General features: G+C 44.5%; 1 protein-coding gene across 1 annotated transcript in view; it reads left to right on the forward strand.

The window, feature by feature from the left end:
* The window catches only part of LOC306969768 (rho GTPase-activating protein 27-like), a gene marked incomplete at its 3' end in the record, with an annotated part of 69,192 nt that overhangs the window by 20,612 nt on the left and 31,396 nt on the right, over positions 1-17,184 (forward strand). Inside the window, exons 6-12 of the mRNA XM_079582985.1 lie at positions 2,875-3,042; positions 4,153-4,254; positions 8,536-8,661; positions 10,307-10,372; positions 10,794-10,844; positions 11,392-11,460; positions 11,614-11,688. Of these exons, the coding sequence (XP_079439111.1) occupies positions 2,875-3,042; positions 4,153-4,254; positions 8,536-8,661; positions 10,307-10,372; positions 10,794-10,844; positions 11,392-11,460; positions 11,614-11,688 (657 nt within the window). The remainder of the gene's footprint in view (positions 1-2,874; positions 3,043-4,152; positions 4,255-8,535; positions 8,662-10,306; positions 10,373-10,793; positions 10,845-11,391; positions 11,461-11,613; positions 11,689-17,184) is intronic.

The raw sequence follows: 17,184 nt of genomic DNA on the forward strand, positions 1-17,184 counted from the left end.
TGACCTAAAACATGTACAATATCAACCATGTACCTAAAACATGTACAATATCAACCAGGGTGACCTAAAACATGTACAATATAGACCAGAGTGACCTAAAACATGTACAATATCAACCAGAGTGACCTAAAACATGTACAATATCAACCAGGGTGACCTAAAACATGTACAATATAGACCAGAGTGACCTAAAACATGTACAATATCAACCAGAGTGACCTAAAACATGTACAATATCAACCAGTCTGACCTAAAACATGTACAATATCAACCAGAGTGACCTAAAACATGTACAATATCAACCAGGGTGACCTAAAACATGTACAATATCAACCAGGGTGACCTAAAACATGTACAATATCAACCAGTGTGACCTAAAACATGTACAATATCAACCAGTGTGATCTAAAACATGTACAATATCAACCAGGGTGACCTAAAACATGTACAATATCAACCAGAGTGACCTAAAACATGTACAATATCAACCAGGGTGACCTAAAACATGTACAATATCAACCAGAGTGACCTAAAACATGTACAATATCAACCAGGGTGACCTAAAACATGTACAATATCAACCAGAGTGACCTAAAACATGTACAATATCAACCAGGGTGACCTAAAACATGTACAATATAAACCAGAGTGACCTAAAACATGTACAATATCAACCAGAGTGACCTAAAACATGTACAATATCAACCAGAGTGACCTAAAACATGTACAATATCAACCAGGGTGACCCAAAACATGTACAATATCAACCAGGGTGACCCAAAACATGTACAATATCAACCAGAGTGACCCAAAACATGTACAATATCAACCAGGGTGACCCAAAACATGTACAATATCAACCAGAGTGACCTAAAACATGTACAATATCAACCAGAGTGACCTAAAACATGTACAATATCAACCAGAGTGACCTAAAACATGTACAATATCAACCAGAGTGACCTAAAACATGTACAATATCAACCAGAGTGACCTAAAACGTGTACAATATCAACCAGCGTGACCTAAAACATGTACAATATAAACCATGTACCTAAAACATGTACAATATAAACCATGTACCTAAAACATGTACAATATAAACCAGCGTGACCTAAAACATGTATAATATAAACCAGCGTGACCTAAAACATGTACAATATAAACCAGAGTGACCTAAAACATGTACAATATCAACCAGAGTGACCTAAAACATGTACAATATCAACCAGAGTGACCTAAAACATGTACAATATCAACCAGCGTGACCTAAAACATGTACAATATCAACCAGCGTGACCTAAAACATGTACAATATAAACCAGAGTGACCTAAAACATGTACAATATAAACCAGGGTGACCTAAAACATGTACAATATCAACCAGAGTGACCTAAAACATGTACAATATCAACCAGGGTGACCTAAAACATGTACAATATCAACCAGTGTGACCTAAAACATGTACAATATCAACCATGTACCTAAAACATGTACAATATCAACCAGAGTGACCTAAAACATGTACAATATAAACCAGAGTGACCTAAAACATGTACAATATCAACCATGGTGACCTAAAACATGTACAATATCAACCATGTACCTAAAACATGTACAATATCAACCAGTGTGACCTAAAACATGTACAATATCAACCAGTGTGACCTAAAACATGTACAATATCAACCAGGGTGACCTAAAACATGTACAATATAAACCAGTGAGACCTAAAACATGTACAATATCAACCAGGGTGACCCAAAACATGTACAATATCAACCAGCGTGACCTAAAACATGTACAATATCAACCAGAGTGACCTAAAACATGTACAATATCAACCAGGGTGACCCAAAACATGTACAATATCAACCAGCGTGACCTAAAACATGTACAATATCAACCAGGGTGACCTAAAACATGTACAATATCAACCAGCGTGACCTAAAACATGTACAATATCAACCAGTGTGACCTAAAACATGTACAATATCAACCAGGGTGACCTAAAACATGTACAATATAAACCAGTGAGACCTAAAACATGTACAATATCAACCAGGGTGACCCAAAACATGTACAATATCAACCAGCGTGACCTAAAACATGTACAATATCAACCAGAGTGACCTAAAACATGTACAATATCAACCAGGGTGACCCAAAACATGTACAATATCAACCAGCGTGACCTAAAACATGTACAATATCAACCAGGGTGACCTAAAACATGTACAATATAAACCAGTGTGACCTAAAACATGCACAATATAAACCAGAGTGACCTAAAACATGCACAATATAAACCAGGGTGACCTAAAACATGTACAATATCAACCAGTGTGACCTAAAACATGTACAATATAAACCAGTGTGACCTAAAACATGTACAATATAAACCAGTCTGACCTAAAACATGTACAATATCAACCATGTACCTAAAACATGTACAATATAAACCTGCGTGACCTAAAACATGTACAATATAAACCTGCGTGACCTAAAACATGTACAATATCAACCCGTGTGACCTAAAACATGTACAATATCAACCAGAGTGACCTAAAACATGTACAATATAAACCAGTTTGACCTAAAACATGTACAATATCAACCCGTGTGACCTAAAACATGTACAATATCAACCAGAGTGACCTAAAACATGTACAATATAAACCAGTGTGACCTAAAACATGTACAATATCAACCAGAGTGACCTAAAACATGTACAATTTAAACCTCTGTGACCTAAAACATGTACAATATCAACCAGAGCGACCTAAAACATGTACAATATAAACCAGTGTGACCTAAAACATGTACAATATAAACCTCTGTGACCTAAAACATGTACACTATCGCCTGTTGCAGGAGTCCAAACCCGACAGTCCGATCTACGCCAACGTCTCCAAACACGTGATCCCGCCCCCACCGGCTGACCCCGCCCCCCCGCCGCCTGTCCCTGCTCACTCCATGTCAGGCTCCTCCTCCTCCGGCCTCAGCCCCGCCTCCCCGCTCAGCCCATTGGACGAATGGCAGGTAATGTTTCCACGACAACGACTCCACTAACTTTCTATAAAATATGGACGAAGTGTTGAGGAACATCTGGAACCACAGGACCGATAGCTTCATGCTAGCGTTAGCTGCTAACCTTTAGCTGGAGCTCAAGACCGATAGCTTCATGCTAGCGTTAGCTGCTAGCTTTTAGCTGGAGCTCAAGACCGATAGCTTCATGCTAGCGTTAGCTGCTAACCTTTAGCTGGAGCTCAATGACCGATAGCTTCATTCTAGCATTAGCTGCTAGCTTTTAGCTTGAGCTCAAGACCGATAGCTTCATGCTAACGCTAGCTGCTAACCTTTAGCTGGAGCTCAATGACCGATAGCTTCATGCTAGCGTTAGCTGCTAACCTTTAGCTGGAGCTCAATGACCGATAGCTTCATGCTAGCGTTAGCTGCTAACCTTTAGCTGGAGCTCAATGACCGATCGCTTCATGCTAGCGTTAGCTGCTAGCCATTAGCTGGAGCTCAATGACCGATAGCTTCATATTAGCGTTAGCTGCTAACCTTTAGCTGCTCGAGCTGTTGATCACACATGTAAACGCTCAGGAGGGAGGGGGGGGAGTAATGGTGGGACATGTATATATTGGATTTAAAAGACAAGGACTGATCAAGCTCCTCCGATCCTCCACTCGCCTTCACCACGCAGTCTGCCGCCCTGAAGATACTGATCCTCATGGATCATTATGACCCGCTGCACCCCCAGCAGAGACTCTCGGTCATGATCCCGTCAGACTCTGTGCTTTATGAGTTTAAAGTCTGTCCTGAGTCTGTTTATAACAATATCAGACGGAGCCGAGGAGCTCGTTATAGTTTAAAGGTAACGTGATGCGTTCAGGGTCAGGTTTCCCTTTAATATTTAACCTGCTGCTGCTGCTGCTGCATACCTCCACACCCCCCCATACCTCCACACCCCCCCACCCCCCACACCTCCATCTCCTGTAGATTATATATATGCCCCCAACCACACACTAACCCTAACCCTGTGTATTTGAAATGTTCATGTAAACCTCTCCTCCCCCTCTCTCCCCCCTCCCTCTCTCCTCCCCCCCGCCCCCCCCCCCCCTCTCTCCTCCCCCCTCCCTCCCTCAGACTCACAAAGACTCAGATTCGGGGAAACTGTTCTACTTTAACTCTTTGACGAGACAATCCACCTGGACCCCGCCCTCTGAGCCCAGCCCCGCCCCCTCACAGGTAAGCCCATGGCCGCCGAGGCTAACCCCTATGCCACCCATGCTGTAGTAACCCTGTGTGTCCTGTAGGGGGGCTGTAATAACCCTGTGTGTCCTGTAGGAGGCTGTAATAACCCTGTGTGTCCTGTAGGAGGGGCTGTAATAACCCTGTGTGTCCTGTAGGGGGGGCTGTAATAACCCTGTGTGTCCTGTAAGAAGCTGTAATAACCCTGTGTGTCCTGTAGGGGGGCTGTAATAACCCTGTGTGTCCTGTAGGGGGGGCTGTAATAACCCTGTGTGTCCTGTAGGAGGCTGTAATAACCCTGTGTGTCCTGTAGGAGGCTGTAATAACCCTGTGTGTCCTGTAGGGGGGGCTGTAATAACCCTGTGTGTCCTGTAGGGGGGGCTGTAATAACCCTGTGTGTCCTGTAGGGGGGGCTGTAATAACCCTGTGTGTCCTGTAGGGGGGGCTGTAATAACCCTGTGTGTCCTGTAGGGGGGCTGTAATAACCCTGTGTGTCCTGTAGGGGGGCTGTAATAACCCTGTGTGTCCTGTAGGGGGGCTGTAATAACCCTGTGTGTCCTGTAGGGGGGCTGTAATAACCCTGTGTGTCCTGTAGGGGGGGCTGTAATAACCCTGTGTGTCCTATAGGGGGGCTGTAATAACCCTGTGTGTCCTGTAGGGGGGGCTGTAATAACCCTGTGTGTCCTGTAGGGGGCTGTAATAACCCTGTGTGTCCTGTAGGGGGCTGTAATAACCCTGTGTGTCCTGTAGGGGAGGCTGTAATAACCCTGTGTGTCCTGTAGGGGAGGCTGTAATAACCCTGTGTGTCCTGTAGGAGGCTGTAATAACCCTGTGTGTCCTGTAGGGGAGGCTGTAATAACCCTGTATGTCCTGTAGGAGGCTGTAATAACCCTGTGTCCTGTAGGGGGGGCTGTAATAACCCTGTGTGTCCTGTAGGGGGGGCTGTAATAACCCTGTGTGTCCTGTAGGGAGGCTGTAATAACCCTGTGTGTCCTGTAGGAGGCTGTAATAACCCTGTGTGTCCTGTAGGGGGGCTGTAATAACCCTGTGTGTCCTGTAGGGGGGGCTGTAATAACCCTGTGTGTCCTGTAGGGGGGGCTGTAATAACCCTGTGTGTCCTGTAGGGGGCTGTAATAACCCTGTGTTTCCTGTAGGGGGCTGTAATAACCCTGTGTGTCCTGTAGGGGGCTGTAATAACCCTGTGTGTCCTGTAGGGGGCTGTAATAACCCTGTGTGTCCTGTAGGGGGCTGTAATAACCCTGTGTGTCCTGTAGGGGGCTGTAATAACCCTGTGTGTCCTGTAGGGGGCTGTAATAACCCTGTGTGTCCTGTAGGGGGGGCTGTAATAACCCTGTGTGTCCTGTAGGGGGGGCTGTAATAACCCTGTGTGTCCTGTAGGGGGCTGTAATAACCCTGTGTGTCCTGTAGGGGGCTGTAATAACCCTGTGTGTCCTGTAGGGGGCTGTAATAACCCTGTGTTTCCTGTAGGGGGGCTGTAATAACCCTGTGTGTCCTGTAGGGGGCTGTAATAACCCTGTGTGTCCTGTAGGGGAGGCTGTAATAACCCTGTGTGTCCTGTAGGGGGGCTGTAATAACCCTGTGTGTCCTGTAGGGGGGCTGTAATAACCCTGTGTGTCCTGTAGGAGGGCTGTAATAACCCTGTGTGTTCTGTAGGAGGCTGTAATAACCCTGTGTGTCCTGTAGGGGGGGCTGTAATAACCCTGTGTGTCCTGTAGGGGCGCTGTAATAACCCTGTGTGTCCTGTAGGGGGGCTGTAATAACCCTGTGTGTTCTGTAGGAGGCTGTAATAACCCTGTGTGTCCTGTAGGGAGGCTGTAATAACCCTGTGTGTCCTGTAGGGGAGGCTGTAATAACCCTGTGTGTCCTGTAGGGGGGGCTGTAATAACCCTGTGTGTCCTGTAGGGGGGCTGTAATAACCCTGTGTGTCCTGTAGGGAGGCTGTAATAACCCTGTGTGTCCTGTAGGAGGCTGTAATAACCCTGTGTGTCCTGTAGGGGGGCTGTAATAACCCTGTGTGTCCTGTAGGGGGGGCTGTAATAACCCTGTGTGTCCTGTAGGGGGGGCTGTAATAACCCTGTGTGTCCTGTAGGGGGGGCTGTAATAACCCTGTGTGTCCTGTAGGGGGGGCTGTAATAACCCTGTGTGTCCTGTAGGGGGGCTGTAATAACCCTGTGTGTCCTGTAGGAGGGCTGTAATAACCCTGTGTGTCCTGTAGGAGGGGCTGTAATAACCCTGTGTGTCCTGTAGGGGGGCTGTAATAACCCTGTGTGTCCTGTAGGGGGGCTGTAATAACCCTGTGTGTCCTGTAGGGGGGGCTGTAATAACCCTGTGTGTCCTGTAGGAGGGCTGTAATAACCCTGTGTGTCCTGTAGGAGGGCTGTAATAACCCTGTGTGTCCTGTAGGGGGGCTGTAATAACCCTGTGTGTCCTGTAGGGGGCTGTAATAACCCTGTGTGTCCTGTAGGGGGGGCTGTAATAACCCTGTGTGTCCTGTAGGGGGGGCTGTAATAACCCTGTGTGTCCTGTAGGGGGCTGTAATAACCCTGTGTGTCCTGTAGGGGGGCTGTAATAACCCTGTGTGTCCTGTAGGGGGGGCTGTAATAACCCTGTGTGTCCTGTAGGAGGCTGTAATAACCCTGTGTGTCCTGTAGGGAGGCTGTAATAACCCTGTGTGTCCTGTAGGGGGGGCTGTAATAACCCTGTGTGTCCTGTAGGGGGTGTAGTAACCCTGTGTGTCCTGTAGGAGGCTGTAATAACCCTGTGTGTCCTGTAGGAGGCTGTAATAACCCTGTGTGTCCTGTAGGAGGCTGTAATAACCCTGTGTGTCCTGTAGGGGGGCTGTAATAACCCTGTGTGTCCTGTAGGGGGGCTGTAATAACCCTGTGTGTCCTGTAGGAGGGCTGTAATAACCCTGTGTGTTCTGTAGGAGGCTGTAATAACCCTGTGTGTCCTGTAGGGTGGCTGTAATAACCCTGTGTGTCCTGTAGGAGGCTGTAATAACCCTGTGTGTCCTGTAGGGGGGCTGTAATAACCCTGTGTGTTCTGTAGGAGGCTGTAATAACCCTGTGTGTCCTGTAGGGGGGCTGTAATAACCCTGTGTGTCCTGTAGGAGGGCTGTAATAACCCTGTGTGTCCTGTAGGAGGCTGTAATAACCCTGTGTGTCCTGTAGGGTGGCTGTAATAACCCTGTGTGTCCTGTAGGAGGCTGTAATAACCCTGTGTGTCCTGTAGGGGGGCTGTAATAACCCTGTGTGTCCTGTAGGGGGGCTGTAATAACCCTGTGTGTCCTGTAGGGGGGGCTGTAATAACCCTGTGTGTCCTGTAGGAGGGGCTGTAATAACCCTGTGTGTCCTGTAGGGAGGCTGTAATAACCCTGTGTGTCCTGTAGGAGGGCTGTAATAACCCTGTTAGTAATGTAGGGGGGCTGTAATAACCCTGTGTGTCCTGTAGGGGGGCTGTAATAATCCTGTGTGTCCTGTAGGGGGGGCTGTAATAACCCTGTGTGTCCTGTAGGAGGGCTGTAATAACCCTGTGTGTCCTGTAGGGGGGGCTGTAATAACCCTGTGTGTCCTGTAGGAGGGCTGTAATAACCCTGTGTGTCCTGTAGGGGGGCTGTAATAACCCTGTGTGTCCTGTAGGGGGGCTGTAATAACCCTGTGTGTCCTATAGGGGGGCTGTAATAACCCTGTGTGTCCTGTAGGGGGGGCTGTAATAACCCTGTGTGTCCTGTAGGGGGCTGTAATAACCCTGTGTGTCCTGTAGGGGGCTGTAATAACCCTGTGTGTCCTGTAGGGGGGGCTGTAATAACCCTGTGTGTCCTGTAGGGGGCTGTAATAACCCTGTGTGTCCTGTAGGGGAGGCTGTAATAACCCTGTGTGTCCTGTAGGGGAGGCTGTAATAACCCTCTGTGTCCTGTAGGAGGCTGTAATAACCCTGTGTGTCCTGTAGGGGGGCTGTAATAACCCTGTGTGTCCTGTAGGGGGCTGTAATAACCCTGTGTGTCCTGTAGGGGGGCTGTAATAACCCTGTGTGTCCTGTAGGGGGGCTGTAATAACCCTGTGTGTCCTGTAGGGGGCTGTAATAACCCTGTGTGTCCTGTAGGGGGGCTGTAATAACCCTGTGTGTCCTGTAGGGGAGGCTGTAATAACCCTGTGTGTCCTGTAGGGGGGCTGTAATAACCCTGTGTGTCCTGTAGGAGGCTGTAATAACCCTGTGTGTCCTGTAGGGGGGGCTGTAATAACCCTGTGTGTCCTGTAGGGGGCGCCATGGGAGCGTCTGGTGGATGAAGTGTCCGGGAGGTTTTACTTCTTTAACCCCACGACAGGAGCTACATCCTGGGCCTTGCCGGAGCCGCAGAGCCCCGCCTCCTCCAGCAGCTGCCCCGTGAGTCGCACACATGAAGGTTCTTTGGTTGTCGTCTGTACTCTGCAGGGGAAAGTCCTGAGAAAGGGCTGGGTAATCAGAAGGGAAACATTGGGAAAAGGAGAAAAAATTTAAGCAAAAACATTGGCAGCCATTTTGAAATCTGGGAAATGTTGGCAGCCATTTTGAAATCTGGGAAACATTGGCAGCCATTTTGAAATATGGGAAACATTGGCAGCCATTTTGAAATCAGGGAAACATTGGCAGCCATTTGAAATCAGGGAAACGTTGGCAGCCATTTTGAAATCAGGGAAATATTGGCAGCCATTTTGAAACCAGGGAAACATTGGCAGCCATTTTGAAATCAGGGAAACATTGGCAGCCATTTTGAAATCAGGGAAATATTGGCAGCCATTTTGAAACCAGGGAAACGTTGGCAGCCATTTTGAAATCAGGGAAACATTGGCAGCCATTTTGGAATCAGGGAAACATTGGCAGCCATTTTGGAATCAGGGAGCTCCCAAACCATAGAAAACCACAGAGCGTCAAAAAGAATGGACGTCTCCTCCTCACTCCTTCCACAATGACCACGATCGAGGTTTACAGACTCCTCCTCCTCAGCTCTGATGAAGCATGTTCCTAAAAAGGGCAAAAGGGCGGGGTCTTCACAGTAGACTCCGCCCTCCGCCGTGTCTAAAGTCCAATGCATTTCAACGGGAGACTAGTGGCGATAAGGAGGTACTACAGCAATGGCGGCCCCTGGTGTCAAAGAGCAGCCATTGATCAGAACACGTAGGTTTCTGCTTCTACCTGTGATCAGGCATCCAGAGAGCGCTGCTGCCCCCTGCTGACTCAATCAAGTAATGTCTACAAGTCAGATCTGCAGTACGCGTTACAGATGTGTTACAGTTGTGTTAAAGTTACAGGCCAGCGTTTTTCCACACTGAGATATGTTCTTACCTGAGCTGTGATGAGTTCTTTAGGACCTGTCTGATCTTCAGTCACATAAACACAGCGCAGACGCCGTTAGCATTTAGCCTCTCCCTCTCTCCTCTATAGCTCCAAAACAGGTCAAGATAGAAGCTACCAAGCTCTTCCAAACAAAAAAAATTTAAAATGACAATGATAAAAAATTACAAAAAAGAAAAAGACTAAAAAAAAAAATATGACAAAAAACTAAAAATGACAAAAAATGATTAAAAAAAAAAAGACAAAAAATAAGAAAAAACACAAGTTCGAAATCCCCGCAGTAATCTTCACTTTACTGCGCGGACTCTAAACTACTCCTGGTATTATTACGCCTTACAATATAGTCCCCCCTTTTATCCGCTTAGAAAATCCACATAGTTTAATTGTGTGTAATTATACTTTGTAGTGGAACACTTCACGTAACCATATTTAAATAGGGAAAACGTGGAAGAGCTTGGTAGCTTCTATCTTGACCTGTTTTGGAGCTATAGAGGAGAGAGGGAGAGGCTAAATGCTAACGCCGTCTGCGCTGTGTTTACGTGACTGAAGATCAGACAGGTCCTAAAGAACTCGTCACAGCTCAGGTAAGAACATATCTCAGTGTGGAAAAACGCTGGCCTGTTCCTTTAAAGGTGTGTTACAGTTGTTACAGTTGTTACAGTTGTTACAGTTGTGTGATGTGTTGTTTGTGCTGCAGCCGCTGCCAGAGGAGGATTATCAAAACGACCAGGAGGCTTCGGCCGACGACAGCGTCTTCTCCGCGGTACGACTCTGACCTCACACTCACACGTACTTTAACCGCAGTACAGGAGTACTTTTACTGCAGTACGGGAGTACTTTTACTGCAGTACGGGAGTACTTTTACTGCAGTACGGGAGTACTTTTACTGCAGTACGGGAGTACTTTTACTGCAGTACGGGAGTACTTTTACTGCAGTACGGGAGTACTTTTACTGCAGTACGGGAGTACTGTTACTGCAGTACAGGAGTACTTTTACTGCAGTACAGGAGTACTTTTACTGCAGTACAGGAGTACTTTTACTGCAGTACAGGAGTACTTTTACTGCAGTACAGGAGTACTGTTACTGCAGCACAAGTACAACATGGAAGCTGCGCTAACACACCGTAAAAGTTCCAAACATAGATTTTGTGGAGTTTGTTGTGATAAAAACTGTGTGTTTGCAGAGCTCTCCTCCTCCGGCCCTGCCCAGAGCTGCTCCCGAGGCCAAACCAGAGGTGAGAAACTTCAACCCTGCTCCTCCTCAGCTCCTCCTCCTCAGCTCCTCCTCAGCTCCTCCTCAGCTCCTCCTCAGCTCCTCCTCCTCCTCTGCTCCTCCTCCTCCTCAGCTCCTCCTCCTCCTCTGCTCCTCCTCCTCCTCAGCTCCTCCTCAGCTCCTCCTCAGCTCCTCCTCAGCTCCTCCTCCTCCTCTGCTCCTCCTCCTCCTCAGCTCCTCCTCCTCCTCTGCTCCTCCTCCTCAGCTCCTCCTCCTCTGCTCCTCCTCCTCCTCAGCTCCTCCTCCTCAGCTCCTCCTCCTCCTCCTCAGCTCCTCCTCCTCCTCTGCTCCTCCTCCTCAGCTCCTCCTCCTCTGCTCCTCCTCCTCAGCTCCTCCTCCTCTGCTCCTCCTCCTCTGCTCCTCCTCCTCCTCAGCTCCTCCTCCTCAGCTCCTCCTCCTCAGCTCCTCCTCCTCTGCTCCTCCTCCTCCTCAGCTCCTCCTCTAACACTGTGATGATAACCTCTCTCTCTCTCTCTCTCTCTCTCTCTCTCTCTCTCTCTGTGCCCCAGGGGCTGATGGGAAATGGAGTTCCCGAGGCGTCGTCGTCGCGCGGCTGGAGACACAGTCTGGCTGAAGACGTGAGTTTGAGCTGCAGATCCTGAACCTGTTTTTACAAATATAAAAAGATCTTTTCCATCTGTGGTGGATCATTCTTATCCTCTGACTCTGACACGCCTCCCTAACGTCCTCCTGTGCCTCTAACTGTCTGTTTATCGTTGTCACGGCGACAGAGGTTCTTCCCCGTCCGGAGGCACGCCTCGGATTTGACGGACAGCTCCAAAGGCCACGCCCCCGACAGCCTCCAGGTGAGAAGAAGCTGCTCCGGTGCATGTCAGGTTCCATTAGCCAGGTCAATGTATTTCCCCTATAGCCGTTAGCATTAGCCACCTTTGTCCTCATGCGTTGATATACATCAGGGGTGGGCAACGTCAGGCCCGGGGGCCAAACCCGGCCCTCCAGCGCAGAACCTCTGGCCCTCAAGGTGATTTAGAGAAACATTATGACACGAAACAGAAAGTACTTGGACGTTTTTAAGGGTAAATGGGAGAAATACTGTTAATACACACAGTTAGGTCACGTCATGCACAACTCTGGCATGTGTAGAAAGTGCACTGGAGAAAACAAAATAAAACATGATAGAAGGAATGACAGAACCTGACGTGAATGAAGAGATTCATCTAAAGTCTGAGTAGATCTGGTCTCGGATCAGATAAAACATCTCATCACCAATGGAACAAGTCATTATCCTCTTAACAGATTATCTTGTATCATTTCAGGTGAAAAACAAATCAAAGTAAAAGTTCATGTGTCTGATTTCAGAGTGGGTTTCGTGCTCGTTCCACTGGCTTTTGTATCTTTATCTTCGTCCAAACAGACTCAAATTCAACATAAAAAACCTTTATACAAGCAATTCTAAGTCATTTATCTCATTTAAGACGGCCATGTTTCCAGTGTGCTGCTTTACTTTGGCCCTCGGTCTTTTTACAATGAGAAAAACTGGCCTCCGTTAATAAAACTCTAGTACTGAGCCCTGTGGCCCCCCCTTGTGGACAATCAGTAATTCAGAACACACTGGGTCCTGTCGCTCAAATCATCAGTGAACCAGGAAACAACAGGATAAGTTAGTTTAGTTGTGCTAGGCTAGTGCTAGGCTAGTGCTAGGCTAGTGCATGTCTATGGTAACTAGTAGCCTGCATTAAAAACAGTGTGACCCACAGAGAACCCGAGGCAAATCACGGATAACCCCGGACTAACCATGTAAACGTCTGTGTGACTGAAAGTATTGATGTTTCCCGCAGTGGTGGAAGTGCAGATTTGTATCTGTTTTCCTCCCTTTACATCTTAGTTTTCATGTCAGATATAAAAATGATGATGTTTATTTGATGATGTTTTGTCTGCGAGGTGGGGGCGACCCGGAGGTAGCTGCTGCGCCGTCATTTTTTGTCACATTTTTGTCATTTTTTTGTCATTTTTTGGTCACATTTTTGTCACATTTTTTGTCTTTTTTTTCATTTTATTGTCACATTTGTTTTTTTGTTTTTTTTGTTTTTTGTCACATTTTTGTCACATTTGTCTTTATTTTTTTTATTTTTTTTAACATTTTTTGTCATTTTTTCTTTTTTTTTCGTCACATTTTTGTCACTTTTTTGTCAAATTTGTGTCTTTTTTTTGTTTTTTGTCACATTTTTGTCACTTTTTTGTCAAATTTTTGTCTTTTTTTTTTTACATTTTTGTCATTTTTTTGTCATTTTTTTGTCTCATTTTTTCATTTTTTTTCATTTTTTTTCTATTTTTTTGTCACATTTTTGTCACATTTTTGTCACATTTTTATCATTATTTTGTGAATTTTTTTTCATTTTTTTTTTTTTTTTTTTTTTCATTTTTTTGTGGGCGTAGAAAGGCCGTCTTTCCCGCGGGTTTTCATTCCTAAATATTGACAGATTTGACATCCACGTGTCCTGCTAAGGGGCCCCGTGATGACGCTTTCACCCAAATATGGTGTTTTTCCTCCTACGAGACGCTGGAGCGGAAAAGTGGAAGAACGGGCCGAGCATGCGCACTCGCTACAAAACTTCAGGGCTGGTTTTCTCTGAATGAGAGAAGCCGCACTCGGGCAGAGCCTGAGCCCTTATAGAAGCTCCCACAGACTCCACACTTTACAGGCTGAGACACAACAACATTCTGAAGGGTTTTTGTCATTTTTCTGTTATGTTTTTGTCATTTTTTTGTCATTTTTTTGTCATTTTTTTGTCATTTTTTTGTTATTTTTTTGTCACATTATTTTTTTTTTGGATTATTTTTTGGTTATTTTTTTGTCCATTTTTTTTCAATTTTTTTTCATTTTTTCATCATTTTTTTGTCATTTTTTTGTCGCATTTTTATTTTTTTTTCGTCATTTTTTGGTTATTTTTTTGTCATTTTTTTGTCACATTTTTTTCGTTTTTTGGTTATTTTTTCGGTTATTTTGTGGTTATTTTTTTTCATTTTTTTTCATTTTTTGGTAATTTTTTTGTCGTTTTTTTGTCACATTTTATTTTTTTTTGTCATTTTTTGGTTATTTTTTGGTTATTTTTTGGTTATTTTTTGGTTATTTTTTGGTTATTTTTTGGTTATTTTTTTGTCAATTTTTTATCGTTTTTTGGTTATTTTTTTGTTATTTTGTGGTTCTTTTTTTGTCATTTAAAAAAAAAAAAATTGTCACATTTTTTTAATTTTTTCGTCATTTTTTTGTCACATTTTTTTCATTTTTTTGTCATTTTTTATTTTTTTTTTTATTTTTTTGTCACATTTTTCTTCATTTTTTACAGTCTGAGGCCTAACAATATTTTGAATTAGTCACTAATATGTCAATAAAATAAAACCATAACATTTAATCTGGCTCATTATTTTGATTTCCCAAATTATAGGCAGTTTTGGCCATTTTAATGCTCACAATGCCTGATTTTTATGTGAAAACATAAATATTTCTATGTGTGATGTTCAGCAGAAGCTTCACATGGACGTCTCTACATGTATGTTTCCCCTGTTCACCTGCAGCGTCGCCTTAAACGTGACCCGTGTGAAGCCGTGACCGTGTTTGTCCGTGTTTCTGTTTTCATGTCTAACATATTCGCCTGTGAACCATGTGACTGTGTTTGAAGCTCCCTGATAGGCTGAGGCTGAGGAGGAACCTGTCCAATCGCAGCGCGGGGGAGGCCCGGCAGCCGCACGTACGCCGCGCTCCCATTGGTCCTTTTCTCTGGGCTGTGATTGGACTAACGCCTGTTTATGAGTTACTAACGGGGACGGCAGCCGGGGCCGCCGCGGGGCAGGGCGGGGCGAGGGGTGGCGGCCGCTCCCTGACCTCCTCCACAAACACAAACCCCGCCTTCATTTTCTCACGTTCGGCTTTGCCCGAATCGAAAAGCTTCTCGACTGGAGCAGCGTTAATGTGGTTTAGATTCCAAATGTGTTTGTGAGACTCTGGGAGGGCGAAGCTTCCCCCCGACCACCAGGGGGCGCCACAGTCTTTCTGCTTCATCTGCGGCGCTTTGGGGTCGGTCTTTTACGACGGGAAAAGAAACAAAAAAGGATTGTCAGAAAAAAGATGGAGCCGCCTCCAAAATAAAAGCCTCATCAGAACATGATCCTCAACATGAGCAGATGTTTCAGAGCGGACATGCACATCTGCTCGCTCTGGGCGGAGCCATATATCCTTCTTAAAGAGGGGGTGTTCTGCTTTAAAGAGGGGGTGTTCTGCTTTAAAGAGGGGGTGTTCTGCTTTAAAGAGGGGGTGCTCTGCTTTAAAGAGGGGGTGTTCTGCTTTAAAGAGGGGGTGTTCTGCTTTAAAGAGGGGGTGTTCTGCTTTAAAGAGGGGGTGTTCTGCTTTAAAGAGGGGGTGTTCTGCTTTAAAGAGGGCGTGTTCTGCTTTAAAGAGGGGGTGTTCTGCTTTTGTCAGCCCCACAGCACCAGTCTATATCTCACTACAATGATGACAAACCTTCTGCTGGTCTGTAAATGCAGTAAATTAGAATAACTGCCTTGTATAAAATGTCTCTCTCAAAATGGCTGTAGTGAATGTCTTGAAATAGGCCTCTGTCTCTTTAAGAACCTCTGAGCCTTTAGACACGCCCCCTCCACACGCTGTCTGTGGCATCAGTGGGGAGGGGGTTCTGCTGAGGAGCAGTGGTTGGTTACTCGGCTGGTGACCAAAGCTCGGAGGCGTCTCCAGGAGGTGGGGGCGTTCCTAGGAGGACTCAGGCAAACCTATCCCTAAAATGGCCGCCATCAGCCAAAAATTCAACAAAAATGTGACAAAAAAATGACAAAAATTCAAAAAAAATGACAAAAAATCAACAAAAATGTGACAAAAACGCGACAAAAATGTGACAAAAATGTGACAAAAAATGACAAAAATTCAACAAAAAATGACAAAAACTCAACAAAAAATGACAAAAACTTAACAAAAAAATGACAAAAATTCAACAAAAAATGACAAAAACTCAACAAAAAAATGACAAAAATTCAACAAAAAAATGACAAAAACTCAACAAAAAAATGACAAAAATTCAACAAAAAATGACAAAAACTCAACAAAAAAATGACAAAAATTCAACAAAAAAATGACAAAAATTCAACTAAAAAATGACAAAAACTCAACAAAAAAATGACAAAAATTCAACAAAAAAATGACAAAAATTCAACAAAAAAATGACAAAAATTCAACAAAAATGTGACAAAAACCTATCCCTAAAATGGCCGCCATCAGAGTTTTTACAGATTACTCAAAAATACATGAATGTCCATTTTGCATAAACCCCCCCTTTAAACACAAAAGGACGGTAATGACGGTATCGACTTATCGTTCAATAAATCACAGATAAACGATACATTTTGGGCTCGATGTTTATCGTCCGTACATTTATTCGCGTTTCCCCTGTTTTTCTGTTATATTTCCTGTTATTGCAGCTTGTGTGGTGTTTTACGATATCGACAGTATCGAGTATCGCGACAGTCGATAATATTGTTTATCGCGATACTTTCCTGCCTCGATATATCGATGTGTGATCGTGAGCGGCCGATCCGCAGCAGCAGAGCCGTATCGTTCTGCTTTGTTCATGTATTTACATCGTTTCATTAACCAGTTAAAGTAACATCATTTTAATTCACCTTATATAATTATGTAAAATAACCATATGGACTGAAGTACATTCACCCATATAAATGTCATCTTTGTTTTATTTAAACACATTTGTCACATATTGTTTTTTCAGCTGCTTTAAGTCAAACTCGTCGATGTTTATGTCAAAATAAATCACATTTGAACTTGGGGCTGGATATTGTGCAGTGTCTGAGCAAAGTCTGCTTTTATTTTGAAGGCCTCACATCTTGCTGCTTTTTTCTCACAAATGTTTTTTTTCCGTCACTAGTCGGCTCTAAAACGCTGCGTATGTAAAATCTGTTATTATTATTCCAGCTCTCCATCCTGTTATTCAGTCATTCCCTCATTAAAAACATGGCTGAAGTGTTGCCTTGGCACATTCACGTATTTCTGAGTAATCTGTAAAAACTCTGATGGCGGCCATTTTAGGGATAGGTGTTTGTCATTTTTTTGTCACATTTTAGTCATTTTTTTGTCATTTTTTTGTCATTTTTTTTGTTACATTTTTGTTGAATTTTTGTCGCGTTTTTGTCACATTTTTGTTGAATTTTTGTCATTTTTTGTAGAATTTTTGTCACATTTTTGTCACATTTTTGTCATTTTTTTGTCATTTTTTGTCACATTTTTGTCACATTTTTGTCATTTTTTTGTCGCGTTTTTG

The sequence above is a fragment of the Gobius niger genome, assembly GCF_951799975.1.
Source record: "Gobius niger genome assembly, contig: SUPER_10_unloc_1, whole genome shotgun sequence".
NCBI lineage: Eukaryota > Metazoa > Chordata > Actinopteri > Gobiiformes > Gobiidae > Gobius > Gobius niger.